Genomic DNA, 22,469 nt, shown 5'->3' with positions numbered 1-22,469 from the left:
CACAGGTATTGATCAGGCAGAATCGTCGAAATCTTTGCTTTCAGCCTCCCATTCCCTTCACCACTCAACCTTAGTCCAGCAATTGCACTCAACAGTAGACCAAACAGGTGGTGTTGCGAGAGCAAGGTCACCACTGGCCCCCATTGCTGATGGGTCCTCCGCACGAAGAGTAGCATGGACAGCATCAATGGCGGGGTCATAGTTCACTGCAGGCCCAGGATATTAAGGGAAGCTGCTTTACAATCATGACTGGAATTGTCTGCCTAAAACAAGACTGCAAGTCTGCAGGATTAATCGTTTGGCGAGCTGGCATCAGAGCCGCAAGAAGCACCCATCTTCATCAAGCTCAAACGCCGGCCACCCCCCAGCTATTTTAATGTTAAAGCACATCATAACGTGGCATACAAGTGAAAATATCAATGTACAAATAGTATGAAAATAACCAAGCGTCTCTAAATAGCGTGTTCAAACTGCTAAATACACTACCAATAACGTGCCCACGAAGCACGTACAAGCAAACATAAGCTTTAGCTAAGGAAGGCGTGGCCATGTGCTCCGAGGCATCTTGGGAATGGTACTAAGGTAGGACAGTTATTAATGTGACATGTTGGGTATGGCTAAAACATTGCACTTGGGTTCCACACCGTGGAGAGGTATAGTTAGGAAGCAAGAACCCAAAAATGAAAACTACTGAAATATTGGCCCAATGCAGGTGTATTGTAGCCATTGGGTTAAAACAAAATTTTTTAAAAGTATTATTACAGGACATTTTTGTTGTTGGCCCTTCCTTAGTTTGTGTGAAAAGACATAGTCCAGCCAAAATTGCTGTTTTCCAGACGTGGGCTCAACTTGAGCAACTAAAGGTCCCTTGATTGTAGTTTAAACTGCAGTAGATTGTTTTAAAGTCCTCCAGGCTTTCAATCTACAGCCACTGTCGGAGTGCCTCTGTGCTTATTTTTTGTTTGTTTTTTTAAGAGCCTGATTGGCTGGCAGCCAAAACATGTGTGTGCCGCATGGAGGGCGTTTGGTGGCCTTGAGTGTATGGGTTATAGGTGGAGACCCAAAGATACGCTCCCAATTCTTACCTGAAGATTGCTGGAACATGGGCTGCTTTGTACTGTCGATCATGCACGTTCTTGCTGGTGGAAACCCATCCAGCACTTTTCCTTTTCACCTTGCCATTGTCCTAGCTGGTTGAATTGGCTACCCTTTCTAAATACTTCCACATACGCAGTTGCTGCTACACCTGGAAAAATTATTTTGGGTTAAGTGCCTAAGGTAGTGGGTCCCACCTGGTCTTCCTGGATTTCTGCTGCTTGACCTCTGGTCCATCATAGAACATCTTGTTTCACCTTCATCCGTTTCTTCCACCATGGGAACGCTTCCTTGCTTGCTGGTTGTACTCTGCTCCCATGGGCTGACCTCTGATCCATGCTAGTTTCTTGTGTGTTCCTGTCGCGGTCTTGCTTGCTGCAGTTTTCTGCCTTGTGGTTCTTCTCTCCAGATGTCTTCCTTGCTGGACATTCGTCTGGAATCTTCCTGGGTTATGGGTTTCAGTAATTCCACTCTTAGACCCACAACTACTGCTAGATGGACCTAAATACAGAATCCTGCTGCACCTCTGGTGTAAAAGATGACCATACTCAAATTTTCCCTATTAAAGCAGCAGACCTATAGTATTTATCCCATTGATTCCTACTGTGATCTAAACCCGACCCCCCCACACCCCTGACCCTGCCCACCAAGTGCCACACAAGGCCGTGGAGTTTCTAGGACAGAAACAAAATATTAGAAGGTACCACTCATTTTAATTTAACACATTAGTTCACTTTGTGCTATAGGAAATAATGGTGCTACAGTAACCACTTGCAGTATCATCTGTTTCTAGGGGTGCACGGGACGTATACAGGTCCAGTACCGTTTGGCCATGCTTACAATATACAAAACCTACTCAAAAGGCAAACCCCTTTCTTCCCTCATTTCTAGGACTCATATAGGTACAGTCCACTACATTGCGTTTCTCAGAGTAAGGTGGAATCTAGGTCTTATCATTTACTATGTTTTTTCTAAATACTTGCTTTGTGTGAACATTTTAAAGTACTTATTTTACAATGTCTTTGTTATGCAAAGGGGATTGCTTAATTGTTGAACTTGTGTAAAGTATACTGTGAAGTGGATATCTCTGCATAAACAATGCACACAGTACATCTAGGCATATACATGGTTATTACTTTTATGAGGAATAGTTTTAAATGTGCAAACTATCAGTATTAAAACACCTTTTGAAGGTTCCATCTGACCCACTAAATAAAATGAAAGCAAGAAAACCCCTGGTAATCCATCTTGGCCATTTGGAAGAAAAAAACTCAATGTATAATTGCAAGAAACAGGGAGTAATGCTGGATTCACCATTTGCTTCTGCTGAGCGGCTTGTTTGCCTTCCGATCCATGGAACTGGGTTTCCTTCTTCCCCCATCCCAAAGTGATGAATTTGCCTGCAAAGGAATATTGACATTAAAATAATGTTTAACTTAAGCAGAGCTTAAACCCCGAAAGACGCTCAATCTCATCCATCACACCTTTCTAGACAGTCCTAATTACACTTTATAATTTACAATTAGACAAGTATTAAATTCTGACATCAGCGCTATAAGGCCACCTCAGAGTTTAAGAAATGAGCATCTGGCAATCACCATATTTCCATGTGATGTTTGTGTATTTTCTGCAAAGATAGCGTGCCATTCCCACAATGACCAAATAACCCAACACTGTTCCACTGCAACAAAGGTGAAGGAGGAAATATGCCCAATGACATTTTGGACTTCATTCCAGCAATCCATTACTTCAGATTAGTTTTTCAAAGGTAGCCCCACAAGAACAGACCCCACAGTACTTTATAATGGAAAGATTCACTAGAACATTAATCCAATTAAAGGGAACAAAAAAGTGCTTTTACAATTCCTCAAGTACAGGAATGTGCCCCTTTTGAATTTTTAGAAGCCATTTGGCTTGGTGGACGCTGCTCCCTTATTGGCTTCTTATTTTCAGTTATTTTATGCACTGTCAGAGCAAAATTCAAAGGCATTGGCCTGTGTTTCCTCAGGTACTGGCATGTGTCAGAAGAATTTAAGCCAAAGGAGTGTTAGGGAGAATTCTCTCATTAGGCTGATTTTCCTAACCTAGTGAGTCCCCCAGAAGCTTTGCTGGATTTCTGGAGGTTGTTTTTTTCTCCTGAGAAGAGTGAGACTCTTTTTCTCCCACTCTTGGACATGATTTATGGTGATCCTTTGACTGTTAATGTGTTTTATGGGCTATGTGGTCCTTTACTCCATAGGGTCTCTCGTGTTTTTTCTATGTGTGTTACACAGCACCCTCCGTTCAGTGACACAGGGGTATCATAGTGACACCCCTCCATAGACTCCATACCCTGGGACTAACTACTGTCTCCCAGGGTAAAGTCATCTTTGGCTTTACTAGTCCCAAATTATTAACAGAAACTGGTACAAACCATCATATTGTGGACGTACTGGTCGGGGCAATTCGATTGCCCCGGGGTCTGTTAGTCGAGGGGGCACGTCTCCGTCCCCCCTGATCGAGTTTTGGCTGATGGCAGTGGATACTATTTATATTCGACCGCGAATATATCCCTATGGGATTTTCCCATTGCTCGAGGCTACCAACTTTAATTATTTAATTCTCATAGCCTCGAACATACCGCCGGTTTATTTATTTAATATTAATTCGCCGGTTGGTATTTTTTGCCAGGACTCGATTCTAAAATGGCGTTTGTGTTCTCTTCTGTGACTCCAAACCAAGTCGAGCCCTTTGTTCCACTTTTTGGCGGGCTTCTCCACAGAAGCCTCCAAAAGTGGTGCCACTCTGTCTGGGTACCACAGGGGGTGTAGGAGGGGGGTTTAGGCACCCTGGACTGAGTTACCTTGGTAACTCAAGTCGCACTCTTGTGTGATTGGCCCAAGTGGTGAGCCGGCAAGCTCACCACTTAGCATGTTTGATTGACAGCTAGGCTGAGTGAATGGGGGTGTACTGTATAAAAGCAGGGTTTTGGGGACTGGAACTTCAGAAGTCGCCACAGGACCTGAGAATCTGACGAGGGAAAAGCTAAGCCGACCTACCACGACGACACCACCGGTGGAGCCCTGCGGAACCGACTCACCACTTCCCGACGACAGAGAAGATCTCCCGGCTGGAGAGGCTTCTTCCCCTGACTGGTGGGCACAACCAGTTTACCTTCTTTTCTTTGCATCCCAGGACGTCTTGTGGTCGAATTGCCCGTGCCAAGCACCCCGGCAACCGGATAGCCACTTACCAACTGGACCGCGAATAAAAGGACCGCTCCTTTTACCTGAGAACTCCGCGGCTGGTTTCTTCCCTGGCAGTGCAACGGACTCCTGTCTTCCTCCCCGACGAGATCCTCTCTTCCCCCAGACGAAGCACCGACTTGCATCCGCTGCCAGGAACAACTGCCCCCGCTGGAGTATTCTCACCACTTTAAGGTACCGTGTCCGCCAGGCCTCCCTTTCTAAAGATTGCTACAAGGTAGTAATAACCCCTTAACCTTCTGGACTGGGCTGGCCGCCTTGACCCTCTAACTGGTCCCTTTCTTTTGGTCCAACTCTTTTTGAACCTTTGCAAGACTCTTGTGCACTTCAACCGTGTGACCTTGGACACATTTCGTTCTGATCCTCTTGAAGTGGATCTGGCCTTCTGAACACTAACTTCACGGTTTTACTTGCCTTCCTCTCTTGTTTTCTTCTTGTGAAAGTGTTGGGATCGGTTTCAAATTATACTCTGCTCTTCTCTCCCTTTTAAAACGAATTATTAGAGTGCCATCTGCGTTAAGCGCTCACCGCTGTCTGAAAATAAGTGGGGCTTTACTTAAGACTTGTCTAATATTCTTCTAAGGGAGTGTATATCTTTTAGTGACCATGTTTTTGAACTGCTTACTATTAGTGCCTGTGTGTTTTTCTATATGTGGTTTTTTTTTAAATAAATAATTATCTCTCTTTTACTCCAAGCTCTGGTCAGTATTTACTTGTTCTACTGTGTTCTTCTGACCTATTGTGAATACTCTGTATACTGCCTAACTCTTCTTGAGGGAAGTCTGACTGCTCAGCCACAGCTACCAAGTGAATCTGGGTGGTACAGACTGCTACCAAGTGGGTTTACTGCAAAACACCTGTAGTCTTAAATCTTTTGCAGTGGTCCGAGAGGGAACTGCACAGGTTTCTGCCTAACAAGGAGCAAATAGTTTCCAAAACAATTTTTAAAAAGTGCATACATTCCTTTGAATTGGAATATTGAAAATGATGTTAATACCCATGTGCCCTGTGAGTGGTGGGGGTGAGGGTGGACTGGGACACTGTCGCCTCAGTTCCTCTACACTGGCATTTTCCATAAATAGCCAGGTTTTCAATGTGCCATTACACCATCAGTGTGGCATGATATCCCCAACTGGTTTACCAACTTGTATGGCCCTGCGTCTGCTTGTCTTGGAGTTAAAGTGCAGCAATATATTTTTTTGGATTCAGGCCTAAATTCATAGCTTAGCTGGAATTTGCTTGGATTTGGTGGACTGGGTCTGCCTTAATTACCAATATACGAGTCCCTAAACACTGGAAAATAGAGACCAGAAGAATGGAAGCAATGAAGCAGTGCTGAAACCTAAATCCTTCCAAACACCTTTTTGACCGCTCTTCTGGCAACTCTGGAAACTGGAAATGTATCCACCTGGTTGAGCCAGAGGGTGGTATTCACTAAATATATCTAGGAACACTCAAAACACCCTCCAAAACCACCTTATTCAATGCCACTTATTTTGCACAATTCACATAGATATGGCAAATTAGAAAGGTCTCATTGCCTTGTGGGTTGATAAGATTTCCATTGTGAATAGGACTACCCTCTCAAAGCTATTATACTGGTATCCTTGCACCATTATTGGAAACCACCCGAATTTCCAGATGCCAAGCGGAGGCAATGCGATTAACCCAGAGGGGGGCAAGCGTCCTTGAGAGCACAAAGACACTGGGCCTCATTACAAGTTAGTCGGTCCGGATATAACAGTGCCGGTAAAACCGTACCGGCACAGTTTCCCAAACCGGCTAACTACGAGTTCTGCGGCCGTTTGGTGGTACACCCGCCAGGTCTGACCTGGCGGGCATAACGCCACATGGCCACAGACGGATGCGGAAACACCGGCACCATTACATAATGGTGCCAGTGTTTCCACTTCCCCATTCCCGTTGAGTCCTATTGGACCCCACGGGAATGGGGATTTACAGAATGCCTGCTCCGGATTTACCGGATCACCAGGGCTGTAATGCCCCGGTAATTCAGGCAAGTACGGAGCCGGTAAATCCCTACGGGTCCGGCGGCAGCCTGCTGGTTTTACCGGCACAGCTACTGCAGGACTCGTAATGAGGCCCACTGTGTTCTACAGAGAGTGTTGGCAGAGTGGACTCAAGTCCTGCCAGACTGGGTCTTTATGAAGAAATCCAGAGTAGGTAATTAAATACTGACCTAGCCATAGCATTAGAAAATCCCAAGAGCAGCAAACATCTATAGCAATAGCAATATTGCCATAAACGACCATTAAAGGTTTTGGATGTTGGGCCAGGTTGCAAAGCCCTTCCACTAAACCTTCACACCACATTGACCTAATAGCAAATTCTCCAGGGCACCGATAGACAAGTATTTTGAAACTTGGGAAAGGGGAGACGGGTATAAGGGGGCAGGGGGGGAGAGTTGCAAGGAACAAAGTCGTCTTTTGCGTTCGTTTGTGTTGGGGGAGTTTCCTAAAGTCCACTTGAGGTAAGACTTCATAAACCTATCCCTTGGCATACAGGTCCCTAACTCTTAGTAGAAGTCGGTACTACCCAAAGAATCTTGGTAGAATGGAAGAGCAGTCAGGCTTATCATAGGAGGAAGATGTGAACTGTAGGTAAGCACACTGAACCCAGTAAATACAATAGTCCAAAGAAACACTTACACTTTAACTGTTATATTAAAAATATACAATATTTACACAAGTAAGGTAGATAAATACTTAATTCACTAACCAACACACACAGGAATTCTTAATACTTTTCAAAGGCCATTGCTTCATTGGTAGTTGCTCACGGTTACAATTGTTACTGAGTTTGACACTAATGACAGTTCTACCGTATTATCTGTACTGCTGTGCACTCGCATTACTTAACAGATTTACAGTAATTGTATTTAGTTAGCAAAACCACATAAGATAAAGTCTTTTAGGAAGGGAAAAGGTTGGTTAATCACACAGCAGCTGCGCTTAATGTTCTTAAGACACTTTTCAGACTAATTAATACTTTTAAAGTCCAAGCCCTAACTATACGAAAAAGTCAGTGTAGGAGTAGATCCAAAGTCTTAAGAAGCAGAACTACTTCTTAAGCAAATGTTCTTCAGGATACTTTCTGTCTCTAGGATAAGTTACATAGCAATATAACACCCTGCAAGAGACTCCCTAAAGGGACACAGGCTGGCAAGCCTGGGTCAGATGTAGAGTGGACATCCTGGACACCTCTTTACGAACTCCAGTCACTCTGGAGCTACTTCTTGGTTCAAGGTAAGTTATACCTTTCACCCCACAGTAACTTAGTTTAGAAGAAATGCTCGTAGCTGGATTCTCCTCTGTACAGCATCGACAGACCTGGTCTCCTGATTCTAGGTCCGGAGACGAAAGGTAGGACTCTGAATGGGATGTCTCAGCAGCAGTCTCCAGAGAGAGGACCCTTGGCACAGATTTCTTTAGTCTCATTGGTCGGTCTGCGGTTTTGGCACTTTTTTCTCAACACCAACAAAGGACAGTATTTGCCCAGTCGATTTTCTTCGCTTCTGAAGCCCTTCACTCTCTTGAGGGGACTTCGATAAGTTGGACCGTACCTCTGGAGGTCCAACTGGAGCTCACCAAAGTTCTGGACGGATTCAGCCTTGCAATGACGTTGCACTGGGTTCGCAGTCTGCATCTCTGGAAAAGCACAGCACCTTGGGAGATGGCTCAATTTGTAGTTTGTGTCGGGGGGGCTGGCTGTCCCCACCAACCAAAGGGAAGGAGTTGTCCTCTTCTGTCGATTAGAAAACAGGGTCAGGACAGCAGTGTTCACTTCACAGTGATTGGCAGCATCTGCAGGTGTCTCTGGTCGTCTTCAGCTTTGGTTCTTCTGTTCCAGTGGTCGACTTGCCTTTCACCTCAGGAACCTCACCTTTTATTCAGTTTTCCCACACATCCCTCTTCCTCTACAAACTCTCTCAGCATTTTACAGAAAAGGGGAGGTTGGTTGTCCAATTAGGACAGCCAACAATCCCCCCAGTGTGAACTGGTTCCTTTCAGGCACTCTAGCAGACAAAGGGGTGGGGGAGTGAATAACTCCTCCCCTCCGCTTCCTGCATGCCAGACACACTGGAGCCTATGCGGGGACACCCAAGGGTTCCACCCAAAAGCAAAACACACACAGGCCCCCGACCCCTCCCAGAATGGTAGAAGGGCTAACAAAAAACAACCACAACCAAGATTGTGAATACAGTCTGCGGTACAAAATAGCATAATAGTTGGTAGAACACGTCCACTGCCACCAGCCATAACTATATGGTTGTCTATTTGACTAAAAAGTCCCAGGAGGAGAGAGAAGGGGGTTAGGTATTCCCTTAGCCCTCCATATAAGGTGGTGTGTGCTAATTTCTCATAGTACAACGTTTTAGGAAGGATACAAAGTATCCCTCTATCCTTAAGAACATCCCTCTATCCTTAAGAACATCCCTCTATCCTTAAGAACAGTAGTTTGAGGTTCTTTCCTTATCCTGACAAAAGAAAACTCAAAGGGTTCCCAGCAACACTGCACATAAGGAGCTATGTGCTGAAAAAGTTAAAACACAGGTGCCTTTAAAGAAAGCAGACTCCATAAATAAAAAGGTAAAACACAGATAACAGTTCCAAATGTCAGAGAAAATAAGAATGAATGGAGAGGGGGGGGGGGGGAAGGCTCCCCACATTCATGATGGAAAGAAAAAGGTCCAAAGTCCAGCAAAGGGTACTGGGGTCTCACTAGGAGAGGGGATGAAGCATACAAATGATAAGTCTGCTCTTCTTTTTGCCTGCCTTTTATGATGCCCCATTTTTCCCCAGTGAGTTCCATCCAGCTCTCACTGGGACACAACTCTTGTATTTTTGTGGCCCTTTGGGGACCATTACGCCCCCCCCACACAAAAGATGGAGGCGAGAATACTGATCATGGGAGACTAAGGGGGCACATGGTGGTGTGCTCCTTAGTATCCCATGATCAGTATTCTCGCCCAGCCAGTTTTATTTATTCTGGTTAGTGGCAATGTACTTTAATTCAATACCTGCACAATTATAATGATAATGATGTGTTATTTATACAGCGCCTTAATCCAAAGTGCTTTACAGAGCACATATTTACATACAATATCACCCAACCAAAATTGGTACTCATTTATCGACCTCGGAAGGATGAAAGGCTGAGTTGGCCTTGCCGGGATTCGAACCTGCGACCTGCAGATCACACTCAGATCGCAGCAGCGAGCGCTCAACCTGCTGAGCTATCTTACCAGCTAGTGGCCACATTGACCCACAAGAGACCCATGCTTCATTGAGGCTCCCAAAATGTGTGTTTAGTGTTATGAAGCAAAGTATCGAGGCAACTCTACCTTGCTGCCCTCGAGTGTGATTCTGTGGAGACAGGGAATTACTATGTCGGACCTTTTCATGAAGTTAACAGAGAGGAGCTCCTAGGAATGCATGTATTTACTTTCAAGTGATTGCAGGGTTTTGGGGTCCGAGATTCTACTAGAATCCACATCTCCAAAGTTTGCCCAGAAGAATTCCCATCACAGTTGGTATGTAGTAGCCAGCACTGGTTGGCTGGAGGAAAATGGGGTGAGGTACGGAGGATGGCGTATTAAGATTAACCTCTAGCAACTGGTGTGGCTTAAGAGCCGATACTCTGCACCATGAAGTTTGTCAACTGCTAAGATTTGATTGTGAAGCATCCACAAAGACGAATGACCCGTGTAGCGGGTTTGGGTACCCTTCACAACCAGTGAGGTGCCCTGCTACACTTCAAACTGTGACCTGTGGCCGTGATCCCTATTGCTGAAATTTGCTTTCAATCCACTGAGTTTTCTTTCCCTCACAAGCACATCTTCAGGAGGTCCCATCGGTCTCAGCTGGGGTCAGTGGTCTAGTCTTCCCTGGTAAAGTTATTAATTTGCTGAAATTGCCCATCCGATTGTCAACCAAACATACCCTGCTGCTGCAAGGGCTCCACTCTACAGGCTCTTCACTGTAATGACACAGCATACTCTCCAACTGGGGGTCCCTTTCCTCATCTGGGTTTGAGACTTTCGTTGCACTGTTCCATGGCTGTAAGGCTCCTGTGCTGTGCTAGCTCATCTAGAACTGAATCACGAGCTTCACCGCTGGTGAGTGAAATTATTAGTCTAGTTTGCCTCTGTTGGGTCCTTTCATCCTTTTGGAGGTCTTATTTGTTCTTGGAAACCGCTTAGAGGGCCATGTATACAGATTGCCTTTTTCCATAGGTCACCATTGATTCCTAGGAGACCTCAGACTTAACATTGGGACTTGGTTTGGGCTTGGTTAATTGTGTTCCTTGAGGCAAGTGTGCCTTACTTTTTTGACTTATGTGAACATTTGATGGTCCTATGAGACAACTTGCTGTATTTTTTTATAGTTATTTAATCATATGATTCTTCACTTCTTGTATGAAAATCAAATGGATTCACTACACCTTTAAACTAGCTCCTATCTCTTGGATGGTTGCCTGGGCTGTTCTGGCCATTACACCACTTGGAGAATTAAATAATTAAAATGAAACCAGGTAGATTGATATATCTACGTCCTAGAAATAGAGCCCAAGAAACATTTATCTAACAGGCAGATGTGTAGAGAAACAGTGGATCTATTCCTGAAATTGTTGAAGCAGTGGAGGTTAGATTATGGTGTGGGCAAAACGGAGAGGCTTTACAATTATCAGCCATTACATAAAGGCAAAGATCTCATGGCTAAAAAGCTCATAGTGTTCAAGACATTGATTCAACAAGCAATTTCCACAAAAGTCGCAATATCAGCTAGGCATAAAATATTGAATGGGGCATGACACTTTTGGCTAATCCACAAGGAGAAGTGGCAGGACGTACTTGACTGAGACACTAGTAAGGCAACCTAGGAAAACATACAGGTAAGGCATACACATTGTGTATAGGCGCTATATAAATAAACTATCCTATCATCAAAAAGTAATATAAAATTGCACATCAGGTATATAACTTAACTGCGCACTTGCACCACTTTTCTAAAGGGTTCTATGTTATTTCATTGACAGGTGTAATTTCGATGGGTTGTTTTCTGAGAATTTTTTTACTGAAAAAACTAACAAAATTTTTTATTTTTGGGAGGGGGGATTTCCCCCCTCCCAAGCCCCCCATCCATATTGTTTTTATTTGTTACCTATTCCGGACCTCCCCCCCCCCCCGCCCCTTATATATGTTTTTCCAACCCCCCCCCCATATATTTCGATGAGTTTTTTCGGTAAAACATACTCGGAAAAAAAACCATCGAAATGACACCCGTCGATGAAAGAACGATATACCCTCTAAAGTCCTTAGTGCTAGAAATATGTAGATAGGATGGGCCAGAATAGTCAACCAGAGGTAAGCTGGGACACATGGAGGGCCTGCATGCCACAAGAAGGTAGACAAGGCGAGTGCAAAGCTTGAGAACAAAGCATGCCACCTTGTCAAGCAAAGGTAGGAAATATGCAGTTGGGTAAGGCCAGCATTAGTCAGGCAAGGGCAAGCTGGGGTCCCTGGAGAGCCTGCATGTCATAAGAAGGCAGAAAAGGGGGCGTGGCTCGGACACAGCTGAATCGAGACGTGAAACTCCTGACCTCTGCCTTTCAGCTGCAAACAGCTACATTATTCCCAACACCAATCGACAAACGAACTGAAAAAACAGGATGTCCGACCAAATGAGAACATGAGGCTATTGAATGTAGCCTGTTTGCAGAGCATCAGACTGTTTTAAAGGCAAACGGGCTGATGGGACCTCGGAGTCAGGACACAAGAGAGGATCCAACAAGATGGCGACCCATAGGGTCCAGTGGAGAGGAGGTGAGACTCGGTTCTGCTTCCCCTGAAGTTAATGCAGGAACGGTCCAGATTGAAGTAGAAGTTCCCCAGTACCCAAGGGGCACGACCAGCACCAAGACCAGAAACCCCACTGAGGTTTCTCCAACCTACATCCGCCCTCCCCCACCAAAGACCCAGAGCAGGGTGCAAAGAAAGAAGGTGGAGGAGCAGACCCTCAGGCAGCTTTGCAGTAGCAAAGAGCACATTCAAGCCATTGGAGACCTTGCTTATGGACCAACAACCAGATATGCAGACATATGGGCTACAGCGGCCCCTAAATCGGGGTACTCAGAGATACACCAAGATAGCGGCCCACAAAGATCAACAGCGCAGGGACGCGATCCAAATCCACTGCACCCAAAGGTAACGCAGGAATGGTCCCATCTGCAGTCGAAGCAACACAGCGCCTGGGTGGGAGGACCAACACCGAGCGCAGAGGCCCAGACTAACTCCACCTCCACCCCCCACAGAAGAACCAGAGAAGGGTGGGGAGCAGGGGCTGGGGGGGGCATTCCCTCTGGCAAAATCCTCTGTCAAGTTTTACAACAGAGAGGAGCACACTCAGGCCATGGAGAATCAGGGGCGGGGTTGGGGGCTCAGCTGTTCTCCCCCCCACACCTCCCCCAAGGCATACGAAATGACGTGACAGATGTCACACTTGGGGAAAGGACACAAGGTAAGCCGAGCGCACTGCAGTGATAGTCCCTCAGATGCCATATTCAAACAACCCGACTGCTCTACACCCGCAGGTGGCTTATCGTGAAGAAGCTGGAGAAATGGGGTTGGTGCATCTTGCATTTCCTATAAAGATTCCTCTCATGCAATTAGCTGGCACCTAGAACGGATACTCCCCATGCAGAAACAGGAACCCGGACCATCCATCACAGATCACCCCAAGTCAAAGAAAGGGAAAGCCTACTCCTCAATTAAGGACCTTCTGCAGCGCATAACGGCTGGTGCACAAGCTCTGCAGTCTCTCCCAATAGCTGAGGCTAGCATCCTCTGAAGAGGACACAGACCTGGACACAAACACAGACATATACCGGTCGCCTGGAAGCATTGAAGCACAATTTCCACATGGCTTCATTCATGGATGGAGTCCCGTAAATTCGAGAAAAAAAGGATGGGTGAGCTACAGACGGCCTTCTGTGACCATTCTCTGAATCAAGACACCCTGGAACAGAGACTATTGGAACTGGAAGAATATCAGCGTTCAGTACATAGAAGAGAAAACCGAACATGGAGAAAAACGCTCATTGCGAAATATCAGGCTTTGGGGGATCCCCAAGGAGATTCCCAACTTGGATTCCGAATACACTGCAGCCTTGTTTGCCTCAATAATTGGGGAGACCCCAGAGGTCGACACAAAGTTAGATCGAGTCAACCGATGTTTACGAAATGTCAACATCAAAAAGGTCTCACTCTGGATGTTCTGCAAAGACTGCACTATTTTCGATCCAAGGAACTAATACTCTAAAATGCAATATCCGAAGAAGGGATAACTTTCAGATGAGCCTCCCTCAAACTTTTTTAGGACTTGGCACCAGGTATTATCATGAGACGCTGACTCATGCAACCTCCCTAATGATATGGCTACAGCAGAAAGGCATATGCTATAGATGGGGTTACCCTTTCAAAATCATTTTCTCGTGGTCTCTGAATTCATAGAGAATACTACAGTAACAATAGTATCCATTTACTGCCCAAACGCTGGCCAAATGCAGTTCTTGAGAGAAGTCATGGGAGAGATCATGGACAGATCGGAGGGCGTCCTCATCATGGGGGTGGGGGGAGACTTCAACATGTGGGCAGACAGGGAAATGGATCACAGGGGCAGGCATATCCCGGTAGGGAACAGAGGGGGAGTTCACCGACTACATGTGGAGCCAGGGTCTAGTTGATGTCTGGAAGGATTCCAACCCAACAGTGCAGGTTTAAACATTCTATTCATCGGTCCGTGGTTCCAGAACAAGAATAGACTACCTTTTCATGGAACAACAGTATGTCGACAGGGTGGGTACCTGCGAACATTTCCCGATCAGCTGGTCGGACCACGACCTGGTAGAGATTGAAGTGGTCCTGTCTGGTTTGAAACCTAAGGAATCCCTTTGGCGATGCAACAACCTCCTCCTCAGAGACACCGTCTTTGCGGATGAGATGAGGGAGGCCATCGAAGAATTTTTCCAAATTAATGGCACAGGGGATGTTGAAAGGGGAATGGTATGGGATGCCGCGAAAGCAACATGGAGGGGCCTCATTATGGAAGGGGCAGCCAAGAAAAGGCTTAGGACCCTGTTGTCCAGAAACCTCAGAGGAGAAATCGGTCTCTTAGAAAAGGTAGAGGATAAGCAGGTTGGGAGGAGAGAGGAAGATCTCAGGGTGGCTAGAGGTAAGCGCCAGGAACTGAAGGACTTAGAGATGGGAAGAGTACTTGCTAGCCCACAATATCGGAAACAAAAGTACTACGAGAAGGGGGACAAAGCAGACACTCTACTGGCTGCAAAACTCAGAGGCCAAAGAGTGGAGAGGTGGGTATCCGGGATCCTTGGAGAAGGGGGTCGGAGGTTCACAGAAGCAGGGGCAGTATCAGGGGGATTTGTAGCGTTCTATGAAAGACTATATGGAAAAGAAGGGGGCTTTGATGAAGATATGCTGGGAAAGTATCATGCAGGAGGTCCACTCCTGAGATTCAGGTCCGGGGAGAGCCTCGAACTAGATAAGCCAATCACACAAGAGGAGGTGTTGAGTGCGATCTCGGGTGTAAAGCTGCGGAAAGCACCTGGGGAGGATGGCTACATGGCAGGGTTCTATAAGACCTTCGCAGGCCCCCTGGTGCGACATCTAGCCAGCCTATTCACTGGCATCATGCCCCCCCCCTCGTTTGTCTGTCTTTGGGATGATAGTGATTAGTGCCTTCCCAAAGACCCTGCAGACAGTAAGTCCTATCGACCCATCTCCCTACTCAATGTGGATGCAAACATTTTCACAAGAATATTGGCCACAAGAATGGAAAGCATTATGCCTAGACTCATCCACTCTGATCAAGTGGGTTTTATCCAAGGCAGGAAGGGAGCTGACACCCCGCGTAAAACACTCTGCCTTATGAAAACAGCTGCAGGGGAGGAGGGGAATCCGGTACTGGTGGCCATAGACGCAGAGAAGGCCTTTGACCGGGTGGACTGGGGTTTTCTCAATGGGGTCCTCACGAAATGTGGCTTTGACTGGGGATTCAACAGGGCATCCAGGCCTTATATGAAGGACCCACGGCCAGGGTCACAGTTAATGGGCGACTGTCCCGGGCATTCCCTTTACAGAGGGGCACGAGACAGGGGTGCCCACTATCGCTCCTGCGCTTTGGAATGACCATGGAAATACTGGCGGAATATCTCAGGAGGTCCCCACAGGTGGAGGGCATTAAGGTAGGGGATAGGGAATTTAAACTTGGACTCTATGCAGATGATGTGATGCTTCACTTGAAACACCCCGCCCAGTCCATTCCTGCGGACATGGAGGTGATCAGGGAGTTTGGGAGGTACTCAGGGTTCAAGGTGAACATTGGCAAGTCAGTGGTCTTCCCATTTGCTTCAGTTTCAGCCAGAAAGATAGAGGAATTAGAGCCCCTGGAGTTGCTGATCCAGTTGAAAGGGGTGAGATACCTTGGGATTAACCTAGTCCGTCCGCATCAGTACCTGAGTCAGGCCAACTACCTACCCCTGTTTGAAAGGTTATTTTCCGAAATTGAGACATGGGGGAAGGGGCAACTGTCATGGATGGGGAGATTAAACGTGATAAAGATGAACCTTCTCCCGATGCTCCCAACCAGAGCACCTGAAAGAGGCCAGGCAACGCATTACAAGGTTTCTCTGGCAAGGCCAGAAGCCCAGGGTGGGCTATGAGACACTAATTCTGCCGAAGGATAGGTGGGAGTGGGCCTGCCGGACTTGATGACATACTACAGGGCGGCACAACTGAGAGCAACGGTCCCGCACTTGAGGGAAGATCCGGACAAACAGTGGGTCTTTCTGGAAAACCAACACCTGCTCCTGGGCAACTATAGGAGAATAGCTCTGGGTCCCTAGGAACCACCTCCTGAGACGCATCAGAGGCCACCCGATTCTGAGGGTACAATGGGAAGTTATGGCTATGGGGAGAATGGGGCAGGGAATCACCACCCGGCCCTCCCCAATGAGTCATATTTGGGCACCACCGGTCAGAGATGACATACCAGAGGTCGAGCGAGATCAGTCCTGGTTTGAGGCGTCTCTCACTAGGGTGGGCCAACTGGTGCAAAACGGGGAATTCATAACCATTCAAAAGCTGGAGCAGGCATTGGAAATAGGTAGTTTGTCAGTATTGTTATATCTCAGGCTCAAGAGGATTTTCATGTCTGAAAAATAGAAGAAACATACCCCGGTGGAGAAGGTACTTGATATGCATGCAAACATGAAAGGCCTTATCTCACGCCTCTATGGGGCACTCCTGGAACCCAAGGTGGGGACTACCAGGGGACTCAGATCACGATGGGAGAGAGACCTGGGTGTGGAGATTGGAGATAGCCTTTGGCAGCAAATGTGTAGGCGTACATTCAAGACCTCTATCTCATGCCAGTATAAGCTACACGCGATAAAACTGCTCCACCTTTGGCAATACGATTCATTACGTCTTTCTAGAATGTTCCTAATGGTGGACCCCCACTGTTGGCACGGGTGTTGATCCAGGGCGAACTTCTGGCACATGTGGTGGGAATCGTCCAGGTGTTTTGGTCAGAGGTTTTGGGCTGGATTAGGCATTGGGGGGGCAGGGGCACACAACCTGGAGCCCCTAGTTATACTGTTTAGATTGGAAAGGTGTGATGATAGGTGGGGCGCGCCTTAGCCCCTAGTCCATTTCCTCCTACTAGCTGCAGAGGCTTGAAGGGCCAGACATAGGAAAAGGGGACACCTCCCAACGGTGCAGGAATGGTCCACCACAGCCAAAGACATTTACCTTATGGAGAAGATCTCTGCAGCAGTCCACTGAGGCAGCTCCGCGGTGGAAACCGAATGGTTGCAGTTTCACAACATATTGCAGTGAAGGGGGAGAGGGGCGTGTGACCTTTGAGAAGAGAACCGACCCGGCCTAACTATACTGCGGGAAAGGAGCACCACGCACCCCACAGCAGGGGCAAAAACAGTACTGTTATAGCCCACTCGGCCAAAGACTAATATACTTAAGAGCACAGTTAAATCTTCTAGCTGCCTAAGATGAACGCCCACTTGTTCCACAGGGGTAGAGGGCTGGGGTGTGGAGGAGGAAAACAGGGGTATAGCATGACATGTTGTCTTATCTTATTGGAGCGGGCCCTTCCCTCATTTTTTCTTGTCTGAATACTGTACGGCCTTGATAAAATCTAATAAGAAATTAACACAAAAAAAATGGGAAGACGCTTGAATACATGCCCCTTGAGAGTGATAGTGGATACAGCAAATCACAAACGACAAGCATCAAAGAATGAGAGCATTGCAAGGGAGGATCTACAAAAGACAACAATGGTCATGGCTGGTAGCTGCCCTGGCTCCTGCACAGAGAAACTAATGCCAGAATGCACCAAGGGGGATCCACCTTAGGACGGCATCCTGCAACACTCAAGGTTTTGTGCATCTAATTAATGATGAAAAGTTGAGACTGGGGAAGTATGACATTCTTTGCTTTCAAGAGACCTGGATAAGATCCAAGCCCTTATGTGAAGGGCACACCTGCTACCTGAATCTAGCTAGGAAGGGTACTACAGGAAGACCTTATTTGGGTTTAATGACATTGGTAAGGGTAGGAAAAGGTCTCACTGTAAAGAGAGCGTATGATCCCTCGCCTTACATTCAAGTCCTTATCATAGAAGATGACAAGAAGTAAAGGGGGGTGCTCTTTAACCTGTATTGGAACACTGCTAAGAGGGAAGATCCATTGTTTTTACACAGGTTAACAAGTCTACTGGACGAAATCTATCTTATATGGAAAAGCCCATGTGCAATGATATGTGGCGATTTGAATATTGGATGTTTGAACGCCCAGGGGCTTCCGATGTATGCAGCGCCCCTTAAGTAATATTGGCGATATAGGCTTCATGATGCTGAGCAGGCAAATTAAGGGTGATATCCCAGGACAATTCACGTGGTCAAGAGGAGAGCAGAAAACTCATTTATAATATTTGTCTCCCAAAATATGTGGTCCCAGGTTGAGAGTCTAAAAGGTGATAGACATGAGTTGTAGTGACTATAAACTCCTGTAAATAAAATATAAAAGGCAAACAGAAATGCAACGAGAAAGCCTAGGGTGCTCTTTTCAAGTTTCTCAAGGAAGAAATCGAATAAAAGTAAATTCTAGAGATGTCCCAGGGATCATTAAGAATTTTGTACCAACCTCTTGAAATAGATGGAGATGACATTAAATATGCCTGGCTTCTGACCAGGTTTGAGTCAATCAAATAAAGTTGAGATATGTTGGGCTTCAGGCAAATGCATAAATATAACTTGGAAGTAGTGGCTGCCAAGAGATCACTAGGAGGGGATTTGAGGAAATATAAAAAGATGGGTGGGGAAGAAAGCAGAATAAACATCAAGAAACGAAGGCAGACTAATAAAAATTGGCTGAAAGCCTCTACGGCACTTAGAGCTCAATTTGATGCTGAGATAATGCTGAAGGTCATTTGCAAAAAAAATACCCGCAATTTGTGGGAACTGCTTAATACCGACAGGCAGTTCCAAGAGACACTAACAACAAATCCAGTTGCAGAATCGGCATGGATCGATCATTATTCTATGCTGTTTGACAAGATAGACAGTGGAAAACAAGCTAAAAATGTTGAGATCTCAGATCAATGGCCATTAATGTGGAACAAAGTGGATCCCTGTCGGGAACACTCACAAACGGACCCACTCCAAAGTGCAACCACCCCAGACTCACCGCGCTCGCAGGGGAAGATCTTGCATGCCGGTTCCTGCACTCAGGAGACACAGGGCACAACGAGGATTGCGGGACTTGAGTCTGGCATGGTGCCTGCCCTCAAGATCGTGGCCCGCCAGGCGCTAGTTGGGCATCACAAGATCGGCGAACCAGATATTCAACAAACCAATTCCGGTCCACTGCTATTTGAGAGTAAAAAAAAACGTTCACCACGTTTTTGCAATGGTGAACTTCCAGGCGATGTGTAGAGGCACTGCACAAACCCCAAGAAGTAAATTATTATAGTTTTAGGGCAATTTAAGAAACTAACTTTTCATAGTTAAGTAGAATTTGGCAGACAATTTTTGGTTAAGTAGATTACAGAAGAACAAGTTACTTTCTTACCTGGTAACGTTCTTTCGATGGGATGGTCCGACGACGTATTCCATATCTATGACATGTAATCACCACAGCTGTGCTGCTTCGGAAACTTTTTTCGGCATCTGCGTCGATGACGTCGACGCGCCGACGTCGTCGAGGACCTCCTCCGACGTCATCCGATGTGATAAGTAGGACGCACGACGCCCGTATCCTCAGTTGTAGTTTTTTCCCCCAGAACGTGTGACATTAGTCAACTGCCAGTCAGACACAAAGCCTTGCGGAACGTAAGCTGCAATCGCAAAAGAAATTCTGCAGTGGGGAAGGCAGGGCGGGAGCGATATGGAATACGTCGTCGGACCATCCCATCGAAAGAACGTTACCAGGTAAGAAAGTAACTTGTTCTTCGAGGGGATTGGGTCCTCTGACGTATTCCATATCTATGACAGACTCCCAAAGCAGCACCAGGGCAAGGAGGAGGGAAAGAATTTAGAATCAAAATTTAGATTAGCCAATCAAATAGCAGAGCAAAGGACTGCCTTGCCAAAGGCCAGATCCTGTCCTCGGATGGAATCGAGGGAATAGTGGCGTACAAATGTATGTACTGAAGCCCAGGTGGCTGCATCACAGATGTTGCGAATAGGAACACCCCTCTGCAGGGCAGTAGATGCAGCCATACCCCTGGTAGAATGGGCCCGCAAGCCAGCCGGTGGGTCCTTGCCCGCCAAGCGGTAACACTCCGAGATGGCCAAAATAATCCAGCGAGACAAAGTCTGTTTGGTCACAGCTTGCCCCAAACGCTTTCCAGCGTAACCAATAGAGTTGATCGTCCACTCTGACCCGGGACATGCGTGAAACATAAAAGCTTAAAGCTCTCCTAGGATCAAGCCTATGGAGCCTCTCCTCTTCCTTACCAGGATGCGGAGGAGGATAGAATGCCGGAAGAACAACCTTCTGGGCCAAATGAAATTTCGTCACTACCTTCGGAAGAAAAGAAGGACGAACTCTAAGGACAACCCTGTCCTTGTGAAATACAGTGAAGGGTGGCTTAACTGAAAGTGCCTGTAACTCACTCACTCTGCGAGCGGAAGTAACCGCAACTAAAAACACACTTTTCAGAGCTAACAGCCTCAAAGGGCAAGAATTTAAAGGCTCAAACAGAGCACCCATAAGAAACTTAAGAACAAGGTTTAAATCCCAACCGGGCACCAGGAAGGAAAGGTGACGGAGGGAACACAGTGAGCCCTTTCAGAAACTGTGAAATTAAAGGGATTTTAAAGTAAGAACACTCTTCAGACGAGCGCTTAAAGATGGACAGCGCCGCCAGGTAACCTTTAATGGTACCCACTTGCAAGCCCCTGTGGGCCAAAGAAAGTAAAAAGGACAGAACCATGGGGATGTCACATGCAAAAGGATCCACATTCTGAACTCTGCACCAGTTGCAGAATTTACGCCAACGGCAACGGTACAGAGACTTTGTTGCTGGCCTTCGGGCCGAAAGCAACACCTCCATCACGTCTTCAGGGAGGTCCCAATCCTTATACCACAACCATTTGGAAGCCAAGCGTGAAGGTTGAGGGATCGGACCTCTGGATGGAGAACCTGACCACCCTCCCGTGAGAGCAGATCGTCTCGGTAGGGAAGACGACGTGGAGGGCAGATGGACAAGTCGAGAAGGTCCAGGTACCACTTCCTCCGAGCCCACGCCGGAGCAATGAGGATCATCCGGGAACCGAACTTCCGTAACCTCCGCAGCACTTGCGGGATGACGGGCACTGGAGGAAACGCGTACAGCAGCGGGAATGACCACTCCACCATGAATGCGTCTCCTAAGGCTCCTTTTGGAGGAAATTCCCGCGAGCAAAACCTTTCGCACTTCCGGTTGACACTGGAGGCGAAGAGATCCACTTCAGGGGTCCCCCAAAGGGCGAAGATCTCCAGGAGAATCTCCTGAGCCAACTCCCACTCGTGAGAGATCGCGCTCTGCCTGCTCAGAGCGTCCGCCGTCACGTTTTCGTCTCCGGCCAGATGAACTGCCGAGATCGAAACTTCCTGCTGGATGGCCCAGAACTCGAGCTGCATCGCCTGCCTGCACAGAGGAAGTGACCCTTCCCCCCCCCTTTTTGTTGAGGTAGTGCATGGCCACTGTGTTGTCCGTCAGGATCAGGACACTCTTTCCTCGCACAGTCGGCAGAAAAGCCTTCAGGGCTAGCCTGACGGCCCTCAGCTCCAACAGATTGATATGGAATCTGGACTCCGACGGAGACCAACGACCGCTGACTGTCAGCCCGTTGGCATGAGCTCCCCATCCCGTGAGGGATGCATCCGTCACGATAGTCACCTCCGGCCAGGGATGCCAAAATGGAGCCCCCTTCATCAAGTTGCCTTCGACGGCCCACCACAGAAGGTCCCGGGCGACCGAGGGCGGCACCTGAACCGGGTCCGACATCCTGCCGGAGAACTGCGACCATTGCGTCTTGAGTGCCCACTGCAAAGAACTCATCCGCAGGCGAGCCTCTGGCACCAGAAGAATGCAGGATGCCATGAGGCCGAGCAACCTCAAGAACACGAACGCTGGGAGCGTCTAGGCATGCCGAAACTTGTGCACCATCTGCTGAATGTGAAGAGCCCTCACCTGGGGAGGAAAACACTGCCCCAGGGAAGTGTCGAGCACTGCTCCGATGTACTGGAGCCGCTGTGTTGGCGTCAAATGGGACTTCTTTAAATTGAGGGAGAAGCCCAGCCTTTGAAGGGAGTGGCAGGTGACGGACAGATGATCCAGGACTTGCTCGGGAGAGCTCCCCCTGATCAACCAATCGTCCAGGTAGGGGTAGACGTGAATCCCCCTTGCCTGAGATGCGCTGCCAACACCACCATGAGCTTGGTGAAAACCCTCGGGGCGGAGGTCAATCCGAACGGCAGGACCGAAACTGAAAGTGCGAGTCGCCAACCGTGAACCTCAGGTACTT

The 22,469-nt window shown here is 47.3% G+C and overlaps 1 protein-coding gene across 3 annotated transcripts in view; it reads right to left on the bottom strand.

The window, feature by feature from the left end:
* ELP1 (elongator acetyltransferase complex subunit 1) overlaps positions 1-22,469 on the bottom strand; it is a 2,667,893-nt gene that overhangs the window by 2,251,839 nt on the left and 393,585 nt on the right. For all 3 annotated transcript variants that reach the window (XM_069630608.1, XM_069630606.1, XM_069630607.1), the window contains exon 6: positions 2,410-2,495. In XM_069630608.1, the coding sequence (XP_069486709.1) occupies positions 2,410-2,495 (86 nt within the window). The remainder of the gene's footprint in view (positions 1-2,409; positions 2,496-22,469) is intronic.

The sequence above is a fragment of the Ambystoma mexicanum genome, chromosome 6q (genome assembly GCF_040938575.1).
Source record: "Ambystoma mexicanum isolate Mex_15411 chromosome 6q, UKY_AmexF1_1, whole genome shotgun sequence".
Taxonomy (NCBI): domain Eukaryota; kingdom Metazoa; phylum Chordata; class Amphibia; order Caudata; family Ambystomatidae; genus Ambystoma; species Ambystoma mexicanum.
Note: the sequence above shows the minus strand (reverse complement) of the source record. Positions and strands in the feature narration are given on the sequence as shown.